We start from the raw sequence: 20,761 nt of genomic DNA, 5'->3' as shown, positions 1-20,761 counted from the left end.
GATAGATTTCTAGAAATCAATACCAAAATAGGCTGCTGACTTGCAAACAATTTGCCAAGTATCGATACGGTATCGATACATTTTTGTTAGGTATCAATAAATCTTTAAATGGTATCTATTTTGACACTCTTTTTCAATACATTTTTCAGTATCGATACGAAATTAGCATTCTGCCATTTTGAGGTATTCATTAAGTATTGATGCCTTTTGTTTAGTATCGATAATTTTATCTTGGTATCGATTTTGTAACAACCTATTTTCAGTAAAATTGGAATAGTGGTTTCGGGCTACAAACCCCAGTTGGGAAGAAAATCTATTTTAATATTATTGAATGGTCTGAATTATGATAGAAATAATGTATGAAAATTTCGTCAAGGAAATTTTACCGATTTCATGTTTAATTAGGAGGAAAGGACCAAATTGCATAAAATGTAAAAGTTGAGTTCTAGTAGCTAGAGGATTAAATAGCTATAGAATTCAAAAATTGAGGTCCTTATAAGTAAAATAGACCATTACTAAAATTTAGTAGATATTTATGATGACTCATCCATAGAAAATTAATTAAAGAAAAGGATGAAATTGGAAAGTTGGAAAATTAAAAGATAATAGGTTAATTAAATGAATAAAATTTATTTTATTTTCATAATCTTCCCAAATTTCTATGGAAACCCTAGCTAAGAGAAATAACTTCAAGTAAGCTTAATTGGGTAAGTAATCATGTCCCGCTTTTAGTAATTTTTATATTTTCGAGATCGTAATAACCTAATCTATCTATTTTGGGGATCAATTTGCAAAGTTATCAAAGTATTAAAATTTTTCATGGATGAGTATGCTTAAATTTTGAAAATTTATGGTTGAAAATGAAAGGTTGTTGATAGATAAACAACTTTTGTAATGGAAATTTTCATGAAATTGTGATTTAGGGACTAAATTGAAAAGATGTAAAATTTATGGAAAATTTCTAATTTTTGTGAAATACATGGACTGTTATTGTTGTATGAAAAATTCGGCTAAGCTTAGAATAAGGATTAAATTGCATGAATTTCATTTTCCGAGCCTAAGGATGAAATTAGAATTAATCAAAAGTATAGGGGTAAAATGGTACTTTTGCCTAAGATATAAATTGGATTGAATTGAATATGAAATGTGTTAAATTAATGTTAAATTCATTTATATAGATCCAGAAAGATCAAATAAGGAGCTAGATCGAGGAAAAGAAAAAGTGTTGAATTAGTAAAAAATCATATAAGAGCAAGTGACGAGGTAAGTTCGTGTAACTAATTTGTGTATATTTATATGTTTGAATTGAATGTTGTGTATATGTGAATTGTATAAATGCTATGAAAATATGAAATTGATCACATGTTCAATAATTCCCGATAAGTAATAAGTCTCGTTTGAATAAATGAAATTCGATGGATATAAGATTTTTGTATTGGTTGTGGTCTTGCATATGTTGCGGACACACCATAGCTCAAAAGAGCATCCTGTTATAAGCCCTCTCGAGCATCTTGTTACATGGTTTCTGCGAGCATCCCGATCGGTATTGATCCTGCATGTGTTGCGGATATACCGCAGCTCTTTATAAGTGTCCTATTATATGATCGATATTGATCCTGCATATATTGCGGACATACCGCAGCTCTTTATGAACGTCCTAATATAGGCTCTTTGTGAGCTTCCTGATATGACTCGTTTGAACTTCCTGATATTTGGCTATCCGGAGCTTTCTGATAATAGCTCTTCGGAGTTACCTGTTAAGCTCACATAAGCTTTTTATTTCAAATTATGAGTTTCCTGTTATAGCCCGGATAAGCTTCCTGTTACATGGCTCACATGAGTTTCCTATTATATAGCTCAAGAGAGTGCTTCCTGATTATGTACTCTAATGAGTATCCCTGAATATGAATTGACGGATTATAGTTTTGTACACTTTAAGTGTATTACATGTGTGTCCATCGATATTTCAAATAAATTCAACAAGCAAAGTTCCGACATGTGTCAAACTGAACTTGAGGTGATTTGTTATGAAAATGTACATGTATAGAAATATGATAAGAAAAGTATATGAATATAAAAGTTATTATATGATGAGCTCATTCATGTTTCTTGACAATTGTGTGAATTACAATGACTAACATGTTTGATGAAATTGGTTGTTTAGGCTATTAGCCAAATTTCTTGGATGCATTTTGTATGTTTACTTTAATGGAAATGAATGGTAAGTTAAATTTCCAGTTATACGAACTTACTAAGCATTAAATGCTTACTTTGTTTTATTTTCTCTGTTTTATGGTACTCGGAAGCTCGTGAAGGTTGAAACTTGGTCGGAGACACATCACACTATCCCTCGGACTTCTCGATATATAAAGAAAGCTAACTTTTGGTATAATGGCATGTATAAGCTAAGTTAGGCATAATGATGAAATATTTTGGTTGTAACTAGCCATTGGAATGGCTAGTTATGACATATATTAATGTAATTATATAAAGCCTTATCAAGTTTGATGTGTGATAAAGTGGTGAGATGATGGGAAGTATACTAACCTATTGATGAATGGTTTTGAATTAGCATAATTGATAAAGTATGCTTATAAGCATAAATGTGTTTTTGGTAAGTTGAAACACTTGCACATATGAGATAATATGTCATGCATAAAACTTGGTATTGGCATTGATTTGAGGGTTATGAATTGGCTTATGAATGTGTTTGGATGATGTTGTAGGTGAAAGGCAAATTGGGTGAGAAAAGTGGCCTGAAAATGGCCTATTTTTCGTCCACACGAGTAGAGACATGGGCGTGTTTCTCAGCCATGTGTGACACAAGACCATGCGCACGGGAGTGTGGTTTGGTCGTGTGTCCCCTGCACCTAATTTTTGAAAATTAAATTGTCCACACGGCCTAGCACACGGGCGTATGGCTGGCCGTGTGACCCAAGTTAGAGAGTTACACCGGTATGGACACGAGTTGGGACAAGGTCATGTGCCTCACATCCAATGCTCACACGCTCTGGCCACATGGGCATGTGTCCCCTGCACCTAAGAAAAATTTTGAAATTTCACGAAAAATTCTCTGAGTTCCCGATCTAATCCCAACTTGTTTCTAATGCATAAATTGGGTCTCGAGGGCCCATATAAGGGACATTATGATTGAACAGGTTAGATTTCGGATATGAATAGTAAATGATAGGATTTAATTATATTTAATGTGTAAACTCTGGTAATGCTCCGTAACCTTGTTTCGGCGACGGATATGGGTTAGGGGTGTTACAGATTTTATCGATTTTTAATAGTCATTGAATCAAGGCATTAAATGCTAAAATTGTCGGTACTTTTCCAAATGATATTGATACCTTTTGTTACATGTGAATTAAAATGCACTGGTATTTTCATCCCAATGACTGTATTAACTTCCACAACAACCCCAACGGTTGAAAATGAACTAAATGATATAAATACCATCTTCCAAAGGTCCTACAAAAAAAAGTATATTCAAGCAAAAATATCAATCAAACAACTTTTGTGCCAAATATTTTCATAATTCTCTTTCACACACTTGTGAGCTTTATTTTCATTCTATTTTGCTGAAGTGTTTTTCATTGTAATTGAGCTTAATTTGCAAAAACGTTGGAAAAATCCTTAGTAGTGGAAAGCTAATGTAGTGGCGTAAACAATTGGGGTCGAACCACTCTAAATTATTGTATTCATTTTTCTATCCTTTCTCTCTAGCATCTACAAAAAAATTTAAAAGTCAATTCACCCCACTGTTGGCAATTTTGGTTTGATTATTTGAGCTAACAAAGACCAGTTTGCTCTCTAATCTAATGTATAAGAACTAATTTGCCTACTTTTTTAGTAAATGGGCTAAAATGCAATCTGACTCTTAATACAAGAACATCTATAATATTTTTACTGTAAAATGCATGTTTTTAACATCGAAAAATAAAATTTGGTCCTCTTTTTTAAAGCTTTTAACATAAAATTTTCAACTTTATACTTAGATATCATGAATTTCTAAAACATTATAAATAATTAAATCATAATTGAAATGTAAGTTATTGTTATATTTAATTTGTAGCAATTAATTATTAGGTAAAGTATACCAATAGTCACTCAATTTTGATTAAAATGACAAAATAGTCGTCAAACTTTGAAAAGTTACAACTTAGTCACTAAACTTTACGAAAATAACAAATAATCATTTAAGTTATCGAAAAGTGATAAATCAATCACTCACTAACATTTTTTGTTACAAGTCTAACGAGACAAGTGACGTGGCCCGTTAACTAGCCACATTGGACATGACCAGCTAGAAGAAGAAAGGGGGATCATAGTGGGTATCTTATAACTCATTCTACTAACCTCTTCAACCGGCCATGTTTGCTTCCTGCTTCAACCATTTCGTCCCTGTTAACTTCGTTTCCCGCTTCAACCTCTTTCAACTTATTTTTTCTTTTCTTTTTACAAAAAAACTTAAAAAAAATTCAAATTTGTTGTTATCTTAACCACACCATCATCAACCTCTCTGAACACTAATTAACCACCACCATTATCCAATTAACCAACTGCCATACATCACCACCACTATCAAATCCAAACCCCCTCACCACCACTCCATTTACTATCGCCACCATAAATACATCCTCACCACACCCTCAACAACTAAAAAATTCGCACCACCAACAACACAAAAAATGCAAAATGAATGACAAAAAAACTCCAACAGAAAACCAAGTGGAAGCTTGGAACGAAGAGAAGGGAAACAAAATCAAAGAAAGAAGAAAAAATATAAAGAAAAAAAAAGAAATAAGAGGAATGTTGAGGCCAATTTTGAGGTCTTGGGTCGTCATCTCGAAAATCTATACTATAGGAATGTAAAAGAGGTCGCAAAAAATAACATACCTTGGAATTAGATTGAATTGGCGGTCGGGTTTCGAGATTAGGCAAGGAAAAGTTCAAATGTTCAAGCATAGATTCAAGTAGTTCGGGGCAATTTTCAAAGAATTCGACTCCAGCTTCAAGTTCAAAGGGTCAAAAAGAGAGAAGACAAGAGTTTGTATTTTTCCGACCACTGTTGGCAAGCTAGCGCGACAGTCTGACGTCGATTTTTAGGTTTTCTAGCTGTTGTTTCCGGGTTGCTTCTACAGTGGGCATCTCTCTTCTTCTTCTTCCAATAACTGAGGTTCTTAAATTAGGGTTCCGCGGTAGCTAGTTAACGAGCCACCTCAGCTTTCTGTTATATCTGTAATGGAAAATGTTCGTTTATGACTGATTTGTTATTTTTCTAAAGTTCAGTGACGGAGTTATAAGTTTTCAAAATTTAGTTACTATTTTATTATTTTAATCAAAGTTGACTATACCTTTAATTATTTATAAGGTAGAGGGATTTTGAGGTGTTTGGTTGGCTGTTAAGAGAATAAGGTTGGCAAATTCCCACCGATCTATCCCGTGGAGGCATCGCTGTGACATTGAAAATTAGAGCGAGTGTTGGTCCACTATGAGCAATTATCACACGTCAATAAACATAATCCCAACTGATTAATCTAATCCAAACATTCTATTCCAGTTATTTATTTTCTCTTTCGATGATTGGTATCGCACCACGTGTTGGGGTCTGGTAAGTTCCCTGACATGGCTTCCAATTAAATGCCTTCTTTTTAAAAAAAGCCTATGCTGATGATGCTCCTCCTCTAATGTTGACGACAGCAACTCTTCGTCACCTCGTTGTTTAGATTCCAAAATCGTACTTTAATTTCTCAACTCAAAATCAAACCTCCATTACTTTTGGAGATGTTTACTTTGAGGAATTATATAAAATTTTATCATTTTCAAGTAAAATAAAAAATAAAAGCTTCAAATTAAACCAAAATTTAAATTATTGATATTCATTTCCTTTTTCCATTAAAAGTTTTATGTTATAATTGGTTAGTGAAAGTATTACTTAGAAAATGCTAAAACAGAAACTAAAGAATGAATAGAAGTAATGGAATAATTGCTGTCAACAGCCTTCATAACAACTTAACTTCTCTTATCAGAATATTTTAACAATTAGAGGTTTTTTTTCACATATTTTATTTATTGATATATATCAACTATAAATTAATTATAATTGATAATTTTAGCAACTTCTCGTGAAAAATATTTTGTTTATTTTGAAGAGAATTTATATTTTACAATAATTTTCACTTATCTTTTAATTATATTTTTAATTTGTATTAATTATTTTTATTTTATGTTTAATTATTTTAAAATATGTATATTAAATATATTATTTTTAATGTTATTATACTAACCAAAAGTAACATGTATATTGCCATATAAAGAGGAACCCAATACTTAAAAAGACTGTTTGATAAGATAACAATATCATGACAAGAAATTACTTCGTCCACACTCGAACACAAAGCTTTAACCAAACAAAATAATAATAAATTACACGAAGACAAAAACAGTTGCAATTACCATAGTAGATAAATAAATTATACATTAATATAAACACAAATATATTAAATTGAATGATAACAATGCTAAAAAATCAAATTTTGTCGAAACTCCCAAGACTGCTGCTCCCTTTAAAATGGTTTTGATTTGATAAATTTAATCATATATATATATGTGTGAAGAAATTAACCAAATCCATTTTAAAATAAATAAAAAAATTAAATAAAAGAATAAACATCAACTAGAATAATTTGTTAGTGTTTCAAGGGTTACAAAGTCTTTTTATCATTAAGATGACTTGAGTTTCAATTTTTTCTCAATTGTCACAATCAAACCTTCCCTTGAAAGTCTTTTTACCTCAAACTCTGTTACAAGTTATGGACAATAAGGTTAAGGATACTATGTTTGGTGGAGATGGAGAAAAAAAATAAGTTAATTATATTGGAAAGCCCATTTTCCCTATATGATTATGATCTCAAACTTATGTATGGGGTTTATAATACATCCTCTTCCGGTATCATAAAACTTGAACTCGTGACCGCATAACCACTGCCAACTGTGGGCCTGAGTCATACTTCAACTTGTGACCGCTTAACCACCGTTAAATGAGAGCCTAGTTATACTTCAACCCGTGGTTATATAATCATCGTGAATTGGGAGCTTGAGTTGCAATCCAATGGACTTCTAAGGTGATGGTTTCATCCCTAACGGCAAATGAAATGTGTGGGTCTCCGAGCGCCATTTCATTATCGTGAACTAAAACATACCTTAAAACTATTACAATGTCTACCTCAAGCACAAATACAAATAAACCTTTCTTCCGAAATTTTCAACACCCAACATAAAAAATAATAATTTTTTAGAACAAGAAAAAATTCCTACTACACATGTTTTTTGTTTCTCTCTCTAAAATCACTCTATTTATCAAAATTTGGGAGGAACCGGCCTACTTTGCTAAATATGTTTTAAAAGTGGCATTTTTGGCTAATTTACCCCTTTTTGATGCCTTTGTTTTTATGTGTGTATAAAGATGATAGCTATGATATGAATATGGCCTGGAAATGGAGAAGAAAATTTTAGCCATGACTGAATGTGTTGTAAAAGAAGACGAAAAAGTTGATAAAAAATGGGGTGGTAAAGAAAATGAAAAAGTTGGGGAGAGAAAGAGAGAGCGTGAGAAGCAAATGAATTGAAAGAATAAAAAATTTTATTAATTTAATTTAATTTTAATAAATATTTTTTAAAATAAAAGTTATTTAAGTAATATATTTTATAATTAATTTTTTAATGTCAGTTAATTATTTAAACTAAAAACTATAATCAAATTGAGATAAAAAAAAAAAAAGATACAAAACTGAAAAAATGAAGTGAAATGATAGAAGTAAGTTTTTACTCCAACTTTTAACGTAGAACGTGGCAGGCAGATAGACGAGTGTAATAAATGAAACCCCACGGGTGCCAAGTAATAAGACGAAGACCCATTACAGAAACGACACGCAGTGGTGAGTGATTGGATAAAGGAAAAGTAGAAAAGAGAAGCGGTGCGTTGACGTGGGACATCGCTTTCGCAAAATGACACCAAAGAGGAAGGTGGGTAGTAGTGAATTAGTGATGGTCTAATCAACTGTCCTGACATTGCCTATTGCCTTGATTAAAGTGCCCTTCTCTTCGCCACTGCTTTCTACACTTAATTACTGTTTTACCACTATTGTGGCGGCCAACATTCATTTGAGAGGAGAGGAGAATTTGGAGAATGATGATTGAGCATGTTTCGGAAGCTGGAAACTTAACACAGCCCTGGGGTCTTCCTACATTCTCTTCTCCTTTCTCCACAACACATATTATCTCTTTCATTTCCACCAAAATTAGCTTCTTTTAAAAAGTCAAATATGCATGCATTTCTGTTCACAAAATCCAAGGCTTAGTGTATTGAATACTCAAGTTTGAGATCCATCATTCACAATTATATATTTAAATAATGATTAATTTTAGTTTGTATTGTACCAATTCAAAGTCATTGCTTGATTCTACTTTTTGATTCTTCATGCAATTTGTATTGTAATAGTTTGATACTTGTGATTCTTTAAACATGTAATTGTATTTGAATTTGAAATTTAGTTCTTGTACTTGTATTTTTAAGAATTTATTCTCTACTTTTCAAATTTCAAAATTTAAGCTCAACTGTTAATAAGGTTAATTTTTTGTTGAATTCAAGTTTTTAATAACATGGCTATTAAGTGAGTACTTTTTTATTTCAAAATGTCACAACAACAAATTTAACCTAAAAAATTAACATGATTAATAATTTGGACCTAAAATTTGAAATCTAAAAAGTAAAGAGACTAAATGCCTAATTTTGAAAAAGTACAAGGACTATTGGCACATTTTAACCTTAAAAATATAATTAGATAAATATTAAACAAAATGATATAATTAGATAAATTAAATTAATTCTTAATTCAAGATAATAAAGTGTCTTTGATTAAAAAGAATAAGTAAATTAGTCTCAGATATTTCATCATTTCATTAAATTTAAATTTATGCTATTAAATGTTTATTTTGGTATTTTATATATAAAACATAACAATAAATTTAGCGATTTATTATAGAACAATTAAAAAGCAGTATAAAAGTTAATGGCTAAATTTTGTTATTATAGAACAATATTTTGATATTTTTAATCAGATAATTTTAATAGAAAAATAATTTTACTCATTTATTTACCGTATGAAAAAATTCGAGTTGTATGTCTAGTATAAGAACTACTTTACCCTAAGGGTCTGTTTGATAGGGGAAAATATTTTCCGGAATTGGTTTTCCACATTTTACGGTGTTTGATTGTTGGAAAATGAATTCCTAAGGAAATCATTTTCCAAAACACGGGTAAAATCAACGCATATTTCCGGAAAATGTCTTACCCCTTAGAAATCGGTAAGACATTTTCCACAGCTCATTTATTCACCCTTGAAACCATTTTCCACAGCTCCTTATCATCTCTGCCTCATCTTCTCTGCTAGTTTTGCTAATTTTAAGTTTTGTTTTACTACCGACAGTTTTCCCTAACCCTATCTCCCCTCCTCCCTTTTTTTTCCCAAATCCAAAATCAAGGCATCAAGCTACCTTCGTCCTCCACCGATCCACCTCCACCGGTCCACCTCCGGTCTACCTCCGGCCCTCCACCCAGTTCCAGAATCAAGCATTTAAGGGTTTGTTTATTCCCGAATCGCCAACAAATTCGTATTTAAGGTAAACCGTTTGTTTACTCGTTGATGTTCATAATTTTTTTGCGTTGTATTTTGATTTTTTGGGTAATAATGTTGCTAATTTTAACTTTTGCTTTACTGCCCGACAGTCTTCCAAATCTCTAACCCTATCGTGCCCTCCTCCCTTTTTTTTCCCAATTCCAAAATCAAGGCATCAAGCTACCTCCACCGAGCACCGATCCACCTCCACTGATCCACCTCCAGTCCTGCACCCAGTTCCAAAATCGGGCATTTAAGGGTAAAAAGACTTTTTATGTTAATTATTTTCTTTGTGGGTAATAATTTTGATTTTTTTGTGGAAAGTAGTAGATATATTGATTATTGAATAATGATTTTTTTCTTTTTTCTTTTATAATCTGAATGATGGATTTCTACGATTCTAATTTCTATGCCCTGAGAATGGTTTTTCGTTGTATTTTGCTTAATTTTTGCGTTGTATTTTGCATAAGGTAATGTCTGTGGAAAAAAGTAGAGATATTGAGCATGTTTTGGGATGACTCGGTATTTTGAGTTTAGGTGATATGAGCATGTTTTGGGATGACTCAGTGTTTTGAGTTTAGGTGATTTGAGCATTTTTTGAAAGCCTACAACTTAGTCAATAGCAAATCTCAAGCTGCTGATGTTATACTTTTATGAATTTCTTATGTTCTGTTCTAGAGGATTTGATGGTTATTTGTTGGTTACTAAAATAATGCTCATATTTACTATACTAAAAGAATTTAAAAGACAATTATACCTTAATAGTATTTGTTATTGATGTATGTGGAAAATATAATTAGTCAACTATTATGGAAACATGTATTATTTAGACTGATTTTATGTATCAGTTACAGTGATTTTAGAATCTTAATTTTAGGAATCATTTTACCTTGATCTTAGAACTGATTTAGAGGATTTCACTTCAAACTTTAAACCAACAGCCCCACTGGATGTGGGAATACTTAAAAAGTATCTATATTGCATTTAGAATAAACTCAACTTTAGTACACAAGTGGCCAGCAAAGAAAAGGAAATAAAAAACCTTAGATGCTGCATGAATGATGCATTTGGTGTATTGCAGGGGCCTGGATAGGATAACTCTTATTTCTTTTCTTCTTCTTCTTTTTTTTTTCTGAATGTCAGATATGATAACTTTTATCCAAGAACACATATGATGCTCCTTTAAAAGGAGGATACGAGTACCAATTTGGTTTCTCATACAATGTGGCCTAGGAGAAGCTATCCTCTTTATTCCTTCAAATCTGATCATCTTCATAATCCACTTCAATAAATACACCACAAATGGTGGGTGAAAAGGAATGTTGAATGATAAGATAGCAACATATGCATATGACTTGGAAGAAAAGGAGAGGAAATACTTGATGTACTTAAGATATATGGTTTAGAATTACTAATCATGTAGGTAATATATTTGGATCCATATTTATTGATTAAGTTTTTAGTATATAAGTGCCAACAGCTCCGTAAACTATCAGCGATTCAGAGTTCATTTTGCTAAGCAAACCATTTTCTTATAAAGGGTTTTGCTAACAAGCATGTTTATGGCACTCTTTAAAGTTAGTAAATGTATTATTTATAATAACATTGTATCATGTGCAATAGTTGACAAGTTTATTCATCATTTCTAATGCTTCAGAGGATATTACTATATATTAGCAAAATCCTATTACAAAATGTAATTTGTAGACACAAAACATTTGTTATTTAAAATATACCACTATTCACTTTATGTAAGAATATATTATTTAAAATATTCAAAGCTGTTTTATTTGGCCTACAAATAGGTAACAATTCACAAAATTGTTTGAAGTTTTAAGAAATCATTAACAATTAGCAAAGTCGGTCATAATTAATTAAATAGTTAGTGAATTCTAATCTAATGGTGATTAATTAAATAGTTAGTGAATTCTAATCTAATGGAAAAATAAGTAATCTTATTTTATTTTTTGTTCATTATATGCTTATCAAATATATTGAAGTATTGTATTAACCAAATCATTTATTGAAGTATTGTATTAATTATGGCAATTAGCTTGATATGTATGTATGCATAGTCATGGTAACCAAATCATTTATTGAAGTATTGTATTAATCATGGTAATTAGCTTAATATATATTAATATATGTAAAACAACTTTTCCGGAAAATATTTTCAGAAATTTATCAAACAAGAGAAAATATTTTACATGATTCAATCAAACACCAAAAAATATTTTTCAGTAAATCATTTTACAAAAAAGTAAAATATTTTTCAAAAATTATTTTCTAAAAATATTTTACTACCAATCAAGCAGACCCTAAATTCAATAATCCAAAATAGGTCGTCTTCTTGATCTAATGTTTTTGACTCAGATGGCAATTTCGAAAAATAAGACGGCTCCTAATCTCAAAAATGGGTACAGAAGTGGAATAAAAAAGAAAAAGAAATTATGTTAATTGGTATAGAAATTTGTTTTCATACAGAGCAGCAAAGGGTACTTTTGTTATCATAAAGTACAGCCAATCCGAGAATAGATCTCATCTGTTATATTATTTTATATTTAAAGACAAAAATTAATAAGATATACTGGTAGTACCGGTACTACAGTGTTGTAGTAGTATAATATATAATTTGTGTTTGGAATTAGAAACTCAGAATCTTGAGGGGGGTTTTGATTCTTTTTTGTGGTTACTGTGAAAATTTTTCCTTTTTATCTTCCTCAATTCTGGGTTTTCTATTTTGCCATCCTCAGTTAGAAAGCTATATTGCTGGATAAGATAAGCATCTTTTTTTCTTTCCCTCACGGTCCAAGGCCTTACAGTCCGTCACATAGTAAATTTGGAGTTTGCTGGGAGAGGGTTCTTCTTATCCCAAGGTTCTTAATTTTCTGTTGATGCAGAATTTTACTACACAGTTTCTATAGATTTGACAGTGGGTCTCTGTCTTTAGCTGGAATTAAGAAGGAAGTGAGACCCACAATTGGTCACTGTTTCTTGGATGAGTTTGCTCCATGTATTTGGGTTTGGTTTAAAGGTGGGGCATCTGCTTTGGATGTTATGTTGCTGGGTAGCATCTATGATTTCCGTGAACTGGTTCATTAATGGTGATTTTAAGGGCGCTGAGGCAGTTCTCCTTGGTCATAGTGGTAGCAAGATGTGGTTGAAATGCTGGGACAAGTTCTCAAACTATAGCTTCAACATCCACCATCAATATTATCAGTATGTGGGTTCCAAGAGAATTAGCAAGACTTGGTGGAGAAAGCTCTTGTTTTCATGGATAATTGGTTGGATTTTGGCTTCTATTTCTATATTCTATTATATGAGCTTTCAAGCTACCGAAAAGAGGATGGAGACATTGACTAGCATGTGTGATGAGAGAGCTAGGATGCTGCAGGATCAGTTTAATGTAAGCATGAACCATATCCAGGCCATCTCCATTTTGATCTCAACTTTCCACCATGGCAAAACCCCCTCGGCTATTGATCAGGTAAGTTAATATCCTCATCTTCTAACTTTTAGTTAAGATAGATGATTATGCATTTCCTTTGCTTTATTGATCAGGATCAGTTTATCAAATAATGATCTTGTCAACTTGATAGCCAAACCAGGTCTGAGTGTTTGTAGTTAGGAATTATGATCCTTCTTTTTTTTGGATAACAAAGGGATCTCACTTTAATCATATTTAGAGGACTTTTGCGAGGTATACGGAACGAACTGCTTTTGAGAGACCTCTTACAAGTGGTGTGGCTTATGCTGTAAGGGTGCTCCACTCGGAAAGGGAACAATTTGAGAAGCAACAGGGCTGGACTATTAAGAGGATGGATACCCTTGAACAAAACCCAGTTCATAAGGATGACTACAATCCTGACCTCTTAGAACCATCGCCAATTCAGGAAGAATATGCTCCTGTTGTCTTTGCGCAGGATATCGTATCACATGTGGTTTCTATTGATATGCTGTCAGGACAGGTTAGCTCTTTTACTATCTAAAAGCTTATTGAGAAACCCAAGAATCCTTGGATCACTTGTATTAAGGTTAACTCGACTGAAGATTTAATTGTACTACTTTCTAGTTAGGAAGAATAAAATATTTTCAATCTCTCAAGAATTTTGAATTCATTATTAATTACACTCTTCAGTTATGAATACTGAATTTCTTGTGTACCGATAGGAGGATAGCAAGAATGTATTGTGTGCAAGAAAATCAGGAAAAGGGGTGCTAACAGCTCCATTTAGGCTACTCAAAACAAATCGTCTTGGAGTTATTTTGACATTTGCGGTCTACAAGAGGGATCTGCCGTTGAATGCAACTCCTACTGAGAGGATTCAAGCTACTGACGGGTATGTTTTCAGTATGCACAAAAAGTAGGAATGCCCAATCAATGTCTCCTTTTATAAAAATTAGTGGGAAGATGAATTCCTTAGGCTTCTCATCTCTGAAACCACTTACATACATGAAAAAGGTAAAAGTTGCAATGGCTTACAGACATCAATGAAAATAATGCCTTGTTAAAAAGGGTGAACCAAGCTCTTTTCTTTTTAAACGAGATCCCTGATAGGATGCTCTAGTTAATGGCTCTGATAAGATGATCTCAATCAGGTATCTTGGTGGAGTGTTTGATATTGAGTCACTTGTGGAGAAGTTGCTACAACAGCTTGCAAGTAAACAAACAATCCTTGTGAATGTGCTGGATACAACTAATCAGTCGTACCCTATCAGCATGTATGGCTTGAACGCATCAAATGACGGGTTGGAGCATGTCAGCCTCCTTAATTTTGGAGATCCATTCAGAAAGCATGAGATGCGCTGCAGGTAGTTCATAGATTTTCGATTGCCCAGATTTCACCTTCTCTTTGATATGGGCCTTTGCAAGTGCGTGTCAACCTTTATATAACATGGACTGTTATCTACACCCATAAAACAAGGTTGTTTAATCTTCAAGAGATGTTCTAAATTGTTTTCCTTCTTTCTTCAAGAAACCGAAACATTTTAAAAATAACGTAACTTGAATATAAATCATGGATTAATTTTGTTTTTATTCTAGGTTTAAGCAAAAGCCACCATGGCCATGGTTAGGAATAACCACTTCAATTGGCATCCTTGTGATTGCATTACTTGTTGGGCATATATTCCATGCAACAGTAAATCGAATTGCCAAGGTGGAAGATGACTGCCATAAGATGATGGAGCTTAAAAAGCAGGCCGAGGCAGCTGATGTTGCCAAATCTCAGGTATATGACATCTGAGTTATACTCTTAAAGCATTCTGACCTCTTACAGACATTTGGTCCTAATTAATTGTGACCGTTTTGCAGTTCCTTGCAACTGTTTCCCATGAGATCAGAACCCCAATGAATGGTGTTCTAGGTGAGTCTTGAAGCTTTAATTTATTTCTATAAAAGTTTATTTCTATGCATTGTATTATGCTCAAAAAAATTAAATTAAAATAACTAGTAGAGAATATCGATTACTTAACCATGACTGTGAGACACTTCTTTCAGGAATGTTGCATATGCTTATGGACACAGATTTAGATGTTACACAACTAGATTATGTTAGAACTGCTCAAGCTAGCGGAAAGGCTCTGGTTGCACTTATAAATGAGGTCTTAGATCAGGCTAAAATCGAATCTGGTAAGCTAGAACTTGAGGAAGTGCAGTTTGATCTACGAGCAATCTTGGATGATGTGTTGTCACTCTTTTCTGGGAAGTCTCAGGACAAAGGAGTAGAGGTGAGATACCTGTATCACACTGACTCACCTTATTCTGTTTGGTCCTCTCCTCTCTTTTTCCCTCCTTAAGGTGTTTACCCACAAGTCTAACATATATTTCATTTTGTATAATCAATTCGTGGGTGGTGCAGCTGGCGGTTTACATTTCTGATCAAGTGCCTCAGATGCTAATTGGTGATCCTGGGAGATTCAGACAAATCATTATCAATCTCATGGGAAACTCGATTAAAGTACGAGTTTGGTTCTCCTTTTAATGCATATAAAGCTTGTTAGGACTCAAGTTCTTTTCTAAATATATTTTATTTTACTAATTGAGTATATTGAAGTATGAGCAATCTGTTTCAGTTTTAAACATAATGCCTTGCATCTAAAACGCTCTTCCTTTGTATCCAAGCTAGAAATAGTTAACATACTTACATGCATGCCGATATAAAAAATTTCTTTGCATTGGATGGCATCATGACTTTATCAATAGGGAGCTAGAAGCTTCAGCATGAGTTCAGTCTTATCCAACTTACGCTTTAGTAGCAATAAACCTATATAACTTAAATTTTTTGGTTCAGTTCACAGAGAAAGGACACATCCTTGTTACAGTTCATCTTGTGGAAGAGGTGATTGATTCAATAGAAGTTGAGACAGAATCTTCATCAGAGAACACCTTGAGTGGTTTTCCTGTTGCAGATAGACGCCAGAGCTGGAAAGGGTTTAGAACTTTCAGTCAAGAAGGATTCATACATCCTTTCTCTCACAGCATTAATCTTATCGTGTCAGTTGAAGATACAGGAGAAGGAATCCCTTTAGAAGCACAGTCTCGTGTTTTCACCCCTTTTATGCAAGTGGGCCCTTCTATTTCTCGAACACATGGGGGCACAGGTATTGGACTAAGCATAAGCAAGTGTTTGGTTAATCTGATGAAAGGAGAAATCGGTTTTGCTAGCATTCCTAAGATTGGATCGACCTTTACATTTACTGCTATTTTCACCAGTGGCTCCTCTAGTTCAAAGAAGTACAAGAGCCAGCAAATCAACAAAATGTCTAACTCTGTTTCCTCCGAGTTTTATGGGATGAGAGCATTGGTTATGGATCCTCGACCTGTTAGGGCCAAGGTGTCAAAATATCAAATCCGACGGCTAGGAATCCATGTTGAAGTGGTTTCTCAATGGAAACAAGGTTTATCCAGCATATGCAGGGGGAGTAATGCTATAAACATGGTTATCGTTGAACAGGAAGTTTGGGATAAGTATCTAAACAATTCAACTCTCTTTTTCGATACCTTGGAGAAAATAGATTATGGTACTCCTCCAAAGGTTTTCCTCTTGTCTAATTCTATAAGTTCTTCCGGAGCAAATATTAGTACTGGTGTTTGTAACATGACTGTCATCCCAAAACCCTTGAGGTCTAGCATGTTAGCAGCAGCTCTACAACGCACCATGGGTGTTGGGAACAAAGGGAATCCCTGTAATGGGCAGTTAAATAGCTTGTCTCTTCGAAATCTTCTTCTTGGGAGAAAAATTCTAATCGTAGATGACAACAATGTGAATCTAAAAGTAGCTGCTGGTGCAATGAAGAAATACGGAGCAGATGTGGTTAGTGCTACAAGAGGAATAGAAGCTATTGAGCTGCTCACACCACCTCACCAGTTTGATGCCTGTTTCATGGATATCCAAATGCCGGAAATGGATGGGTATGTAATGCCATGTTAAATTTAGAACTTCCTTTTTCAAATCAAGTTTTGAAACCTTAGAAAATAAGTCAACAAATATGAAAGGAAAATCTTCTCTAGTTGGTGAAATGAGCATTGGAGAGTTCTCAATTGGTTATATTCTTGGTCAGTGTTTAATGCCGAGTGTGTTTTCTTTATCTATGTACAGGTTTGAAGCTACAAGGAGAATTCGGGATATGGAACATAATATCAATAATCGTATTCACCATGGCGAATTATCAGTGGAAGCTTATAACAACGTTTCAAACTGGCATGTATCCATTTTGGCTATGACTGCAGATGTTATCCAAGCTACACGTGAGGAATGTCTGCGGTGTGGAATGGATGGATACGTGTCAAAACCATTTGAAGCTGAACAATTATACCGGGAAGTTTCACGTTTTTTCCAATAGGCATGGGAGCACAATCTGTTGGAAACACTTGTGCATATGACAGGCCAATGGCATCAGTAGGAATGCTTGTACTCTAGCATACTCAGGATATTTGATTCTTTCACGAGTGAGTTCCTTTCACCATATTTTAAAATTTCCTTTTCTTTTAAGCATTTCCCTTCAAAAGGGTTTTGCTCATGAAGGTTTAGGTTCTACTCAAACCTTCAAATAGGTAGCAATCATTCTCGAATCATAGATTTTATTTGTTTACCAGTCTCTTGACATCTGGTCATGGTTGATGTTTTTGCAGAGAATCGTCTGTTTCATAGCAGGAGTGTAAATAGAATGATGCATGTATCAAAAGCCTGTCGATTTTCTTTTCTTTGTGAATTGGGATTTCTGTGCAGTTAAAGAACTTTTTGATATATAACTTTAGGGTTAAATAAAAGGAAAACAAATTACGCATTGGAAAGGGATGGAAGAAATTGCTTCCTCTTAGTGTGACAGACAAATTCTTAGTTCAAAAGCTTGAAGATTTGCTTGCTTTCACGGCAACAGAAGGGGAGATTGTACCTTTGTATATGTTTGCTGTAATAAAAATAGGCTTTATTTTGTTTTAACAATGTTATTTCGTACAGTGACAACAATACTCTCATGAGCCATCTAAATTTCCTTTTTTTATTTTATATAATTAAGGCAAGTAATTATTATTTAAGTAATATATATAAAATATTCTAAAAATCTTTAAAAGATGAAGTCTCACTATTTAATTTAGCCCTGAAATATATAGTTTTTCTCACTTTAATCTTTAGATGTATTGTTTTTTTTTTTTGTAAAGGTTTGATTATTAAAATTACTTTCGTTCCACTATGGCATGTTGATGGTTAAAAATAGGCATAATGGTTTATTTGGTCTTTTAATTTTATAAAAATGACATTTTAGTTCTCTATTTTTTTTGTTTAGCTATTGAACTTATATCGTTTGTCAAATCATCCTAAAATAAATAAAAAATTAATGTCGTTTACTTTTGCTAATGAATGTGGTAGTCTATGTGTATGCGGTTAGTAATTAATTAATTTTTAAAATTAAAATATTAAAATATATTTTTTATAATTTTATTTTTATAAATGATTTTTGAATTTTTAAATTTTAAAAATCAATTAATTGTTGACGTGACATCCACACTTATGTCACATCAGTAAAGTTAATTGACGTTAATTTTTATCCATTTTGAATGATACAACAAATAACGCAAATTTAAAAACAAAAAAGACAAAACTAAATTAAAAATTAAAATAAATTTAAAAAAACGGAAGTATCAAATAAATTATTGGGACTTAAAATGATGGCTACTCAATCTAGTCTATCAAAAGCCATCACATGACCATTTTTCCTCCTCAGTCATCTCCATGGAATACTAATTAAATTATTTTAATTCCGAAATCTTAAAAAAATAAATTAAAATGTGAAAAAGAAAAAAAAATGTTTAACTTTTTACTCACTAATGGAGTCTCCTCCTCCTTTACAAACAATCATATGTCGTCACGTACCACCAACCACAAACTCAGAACACCTTCAAATTTCATCAATACATTCTTCCAAGCTTTTCTTTCTTCATTTACTAATATTTGCTTTTAAAGTAATGATTAAACTTAAGTATACCAAAATATTTTTAAAAAACTTTTAAAAATCCCTCCACCACTCCTCTTTTCTTAACTTTTAAGTGTGTTTCTCTATTTTTTTTTTAAAAAACAACAATTTCTGCAGGGCACCATCTTTAAAAAATCCTCCCAAGTAATGTAAGATTTAAATGAGTTTGTTAATCAATAAGGTGAACAAGGAAAGGAGATGACGACTAGATGAAGGAGAATGGAATGAAGGTTGGGGAGAATTCTCTATTTTTGGGAGAGTTATGGAGTTCTAGAAGTAGAGTATCTACGTGAGTGTGTGTGAGTTATTTATATGGTTCTTTTATAGTGGGGGACACATTTGGATACGTGTCTTAAGGCTGCTAACGTGGAATTCTCATTTGATAATTGTCACACCCCAAAATTGGGCCTATAAGTTTTGAGGATAAATTAGGAATTTTGGCTCAAAATGGATTTGGAAATTTTGAAGTGTAGTAACTCGAAATTATATTTGACTATAGCTTTTTGAAAATCAAATGAATTTTTGAAAATAAGGTTGAAAAGATCTTTAATTTTAAAATAATGACTGTTTTGTAAAAGGGTTTAATTTAGGAGTAGTTTTAAAGCAATTATACCAAAGTTTTAAAAATACCCTATTTTCCCCCTTTATCCTCACAAAACTCACGCTAGTTTTTCCCATCTTTTTGTTTTGCTATCCATTGTGTTTCCAAAGCCTTATTCATCAAATTTTTATTCCCAAACTCCATTCCTTTGATTTCTTTCATCCTCATAACATTAAACCTCTCTAGAATTCCATAAAAACCACCAAAAACATTTCATCATCTCTCAAGCTTGTGGATTTTCTGGATTTTCAACCAAACATCTATTTTTCTCCCATCGAAGGTAACAGATTGTTTTCCTATTAGTTTTTAATGTTATCTAGTCTTTAAAACTAAGTTTTTAGCCATTAAATCACATGTTTTAAATAAAAGTCGAAAATTGGATTGTTAATGGTGGATTTTGGGATTTTGGGTAAAAATGTGATTTCAAAGTGTTTTTCAATTAGTTTTGAGAAGATTAGAAGGTTTCCAAACTTAATTTGAATTTTCGTGAAAATTACCATTGTATATCAAAGTTTTAGATCCATGAATCTGTATAGTTTGAGTATTTTGAAATTGTTCTTAGATGTATAATTAGATGATTGGAATCAATTATAGGCAATGGAAAAGAAAAAACATTAAGATATTTGAGTTTCAAGTTTGTTAGTCAAAGTTTTAGTTTCATGAGGAATATAACTTAGGCTTGCGTTTTTGGTTGGTTTAGGTGAGTCTTTGGCTGCTAATTGATTGTGTATATTGTGTGGTTATTATGTGTGAAGTTCCAGAGTCGTTAAGACCTTCGATGAGCAAGGAAAAAGACAATGAAAAGTTAGTTTAAGCTTTTGGCAATTAGGCAAAAGCGTGATCGGTGAGTGTTTAGAATCGCTGCTTGTAGACACGATTCATAGTGTTAATTAAGAGCTTAGGAATAACCTAAACCCCTATCCTAAGTTCAGAGTGTAAGCTTTTTATTCCCCTTGGTTTATTTTGGAAAATGTGTGATTATGTGAATAATTGTGGATTGAGT

The 20,761-nt window shown here is 32.7% G+C and overlaps 1 protein-coding gene and 1 long non-coding RNA gene across 2 annotated transcripts; both read left to right on the top strand.

Moving 5' to 3' along the window:
* Positions 1–9,902: 9,902 nt before the first annotated feature.
* Positions 9,903–11,325, top strand: LOC105785746 (uncharacterized). Its single transcript, XR_001131169.2, has 2 exons — positions 9,903–9,942; positions 10,827–11,325. It is a non-coding gene; the product is annotated as an uncharacterized LOC105785746 (long non-coding RNA).
* Positions 11,326–12,183: 858 nt separating this feature from the next.
* Positions 12,184–18,257, top strand: LOC105785745 (histidine kinase 3). Its single transcript, XM_012611890.2, has 11 exons — positions 12,184–13,170; positions 13,370–13,651; positions 13,854–14,023; positions 14,283–14,495; positions 14,728–14,914; positions 14,998–15,049; positions 15,184–15,413; positions 15,545–15,643; positions 15,977–17,097; positions 17,285–17,634; positions 17,818–18,257. Exons 1-10 carry the CDS (start codon positions 12,682–12,684, stop codon positions 17,526–17,528), a joined length of 3,087 nt encoding a protein of 1,028 aa, XP_012467344.1. The 5' UTR covers positions 12,184–12,681; the 3' UTR covers positions 17,529–17,634; positions 17,818–18,257.
* The last annotated feature ends 2,504 nt before the right edge of the window (positions 18,258–20,761 follow it).

Source organism: Gossypium raimondii, chromosome 1 (genome assembly GCF_025698545.1).
Source record: "Gossypium raimondii isolate GPD5lz chromosome 1, ASM2569854v1, whole genome shotgun sequence".
Lineage (NCBI taxonomy): Eukaryota > Viridiplantae > Streptophyta > Magnoliopsida > Malvales > Malvaceae > Gossypium > Gossypium raimondii.
Note: the sequence above shows the minus strand (reverse complement) of the source record. Positions and strands in the feature narration are given on the sequence as shown.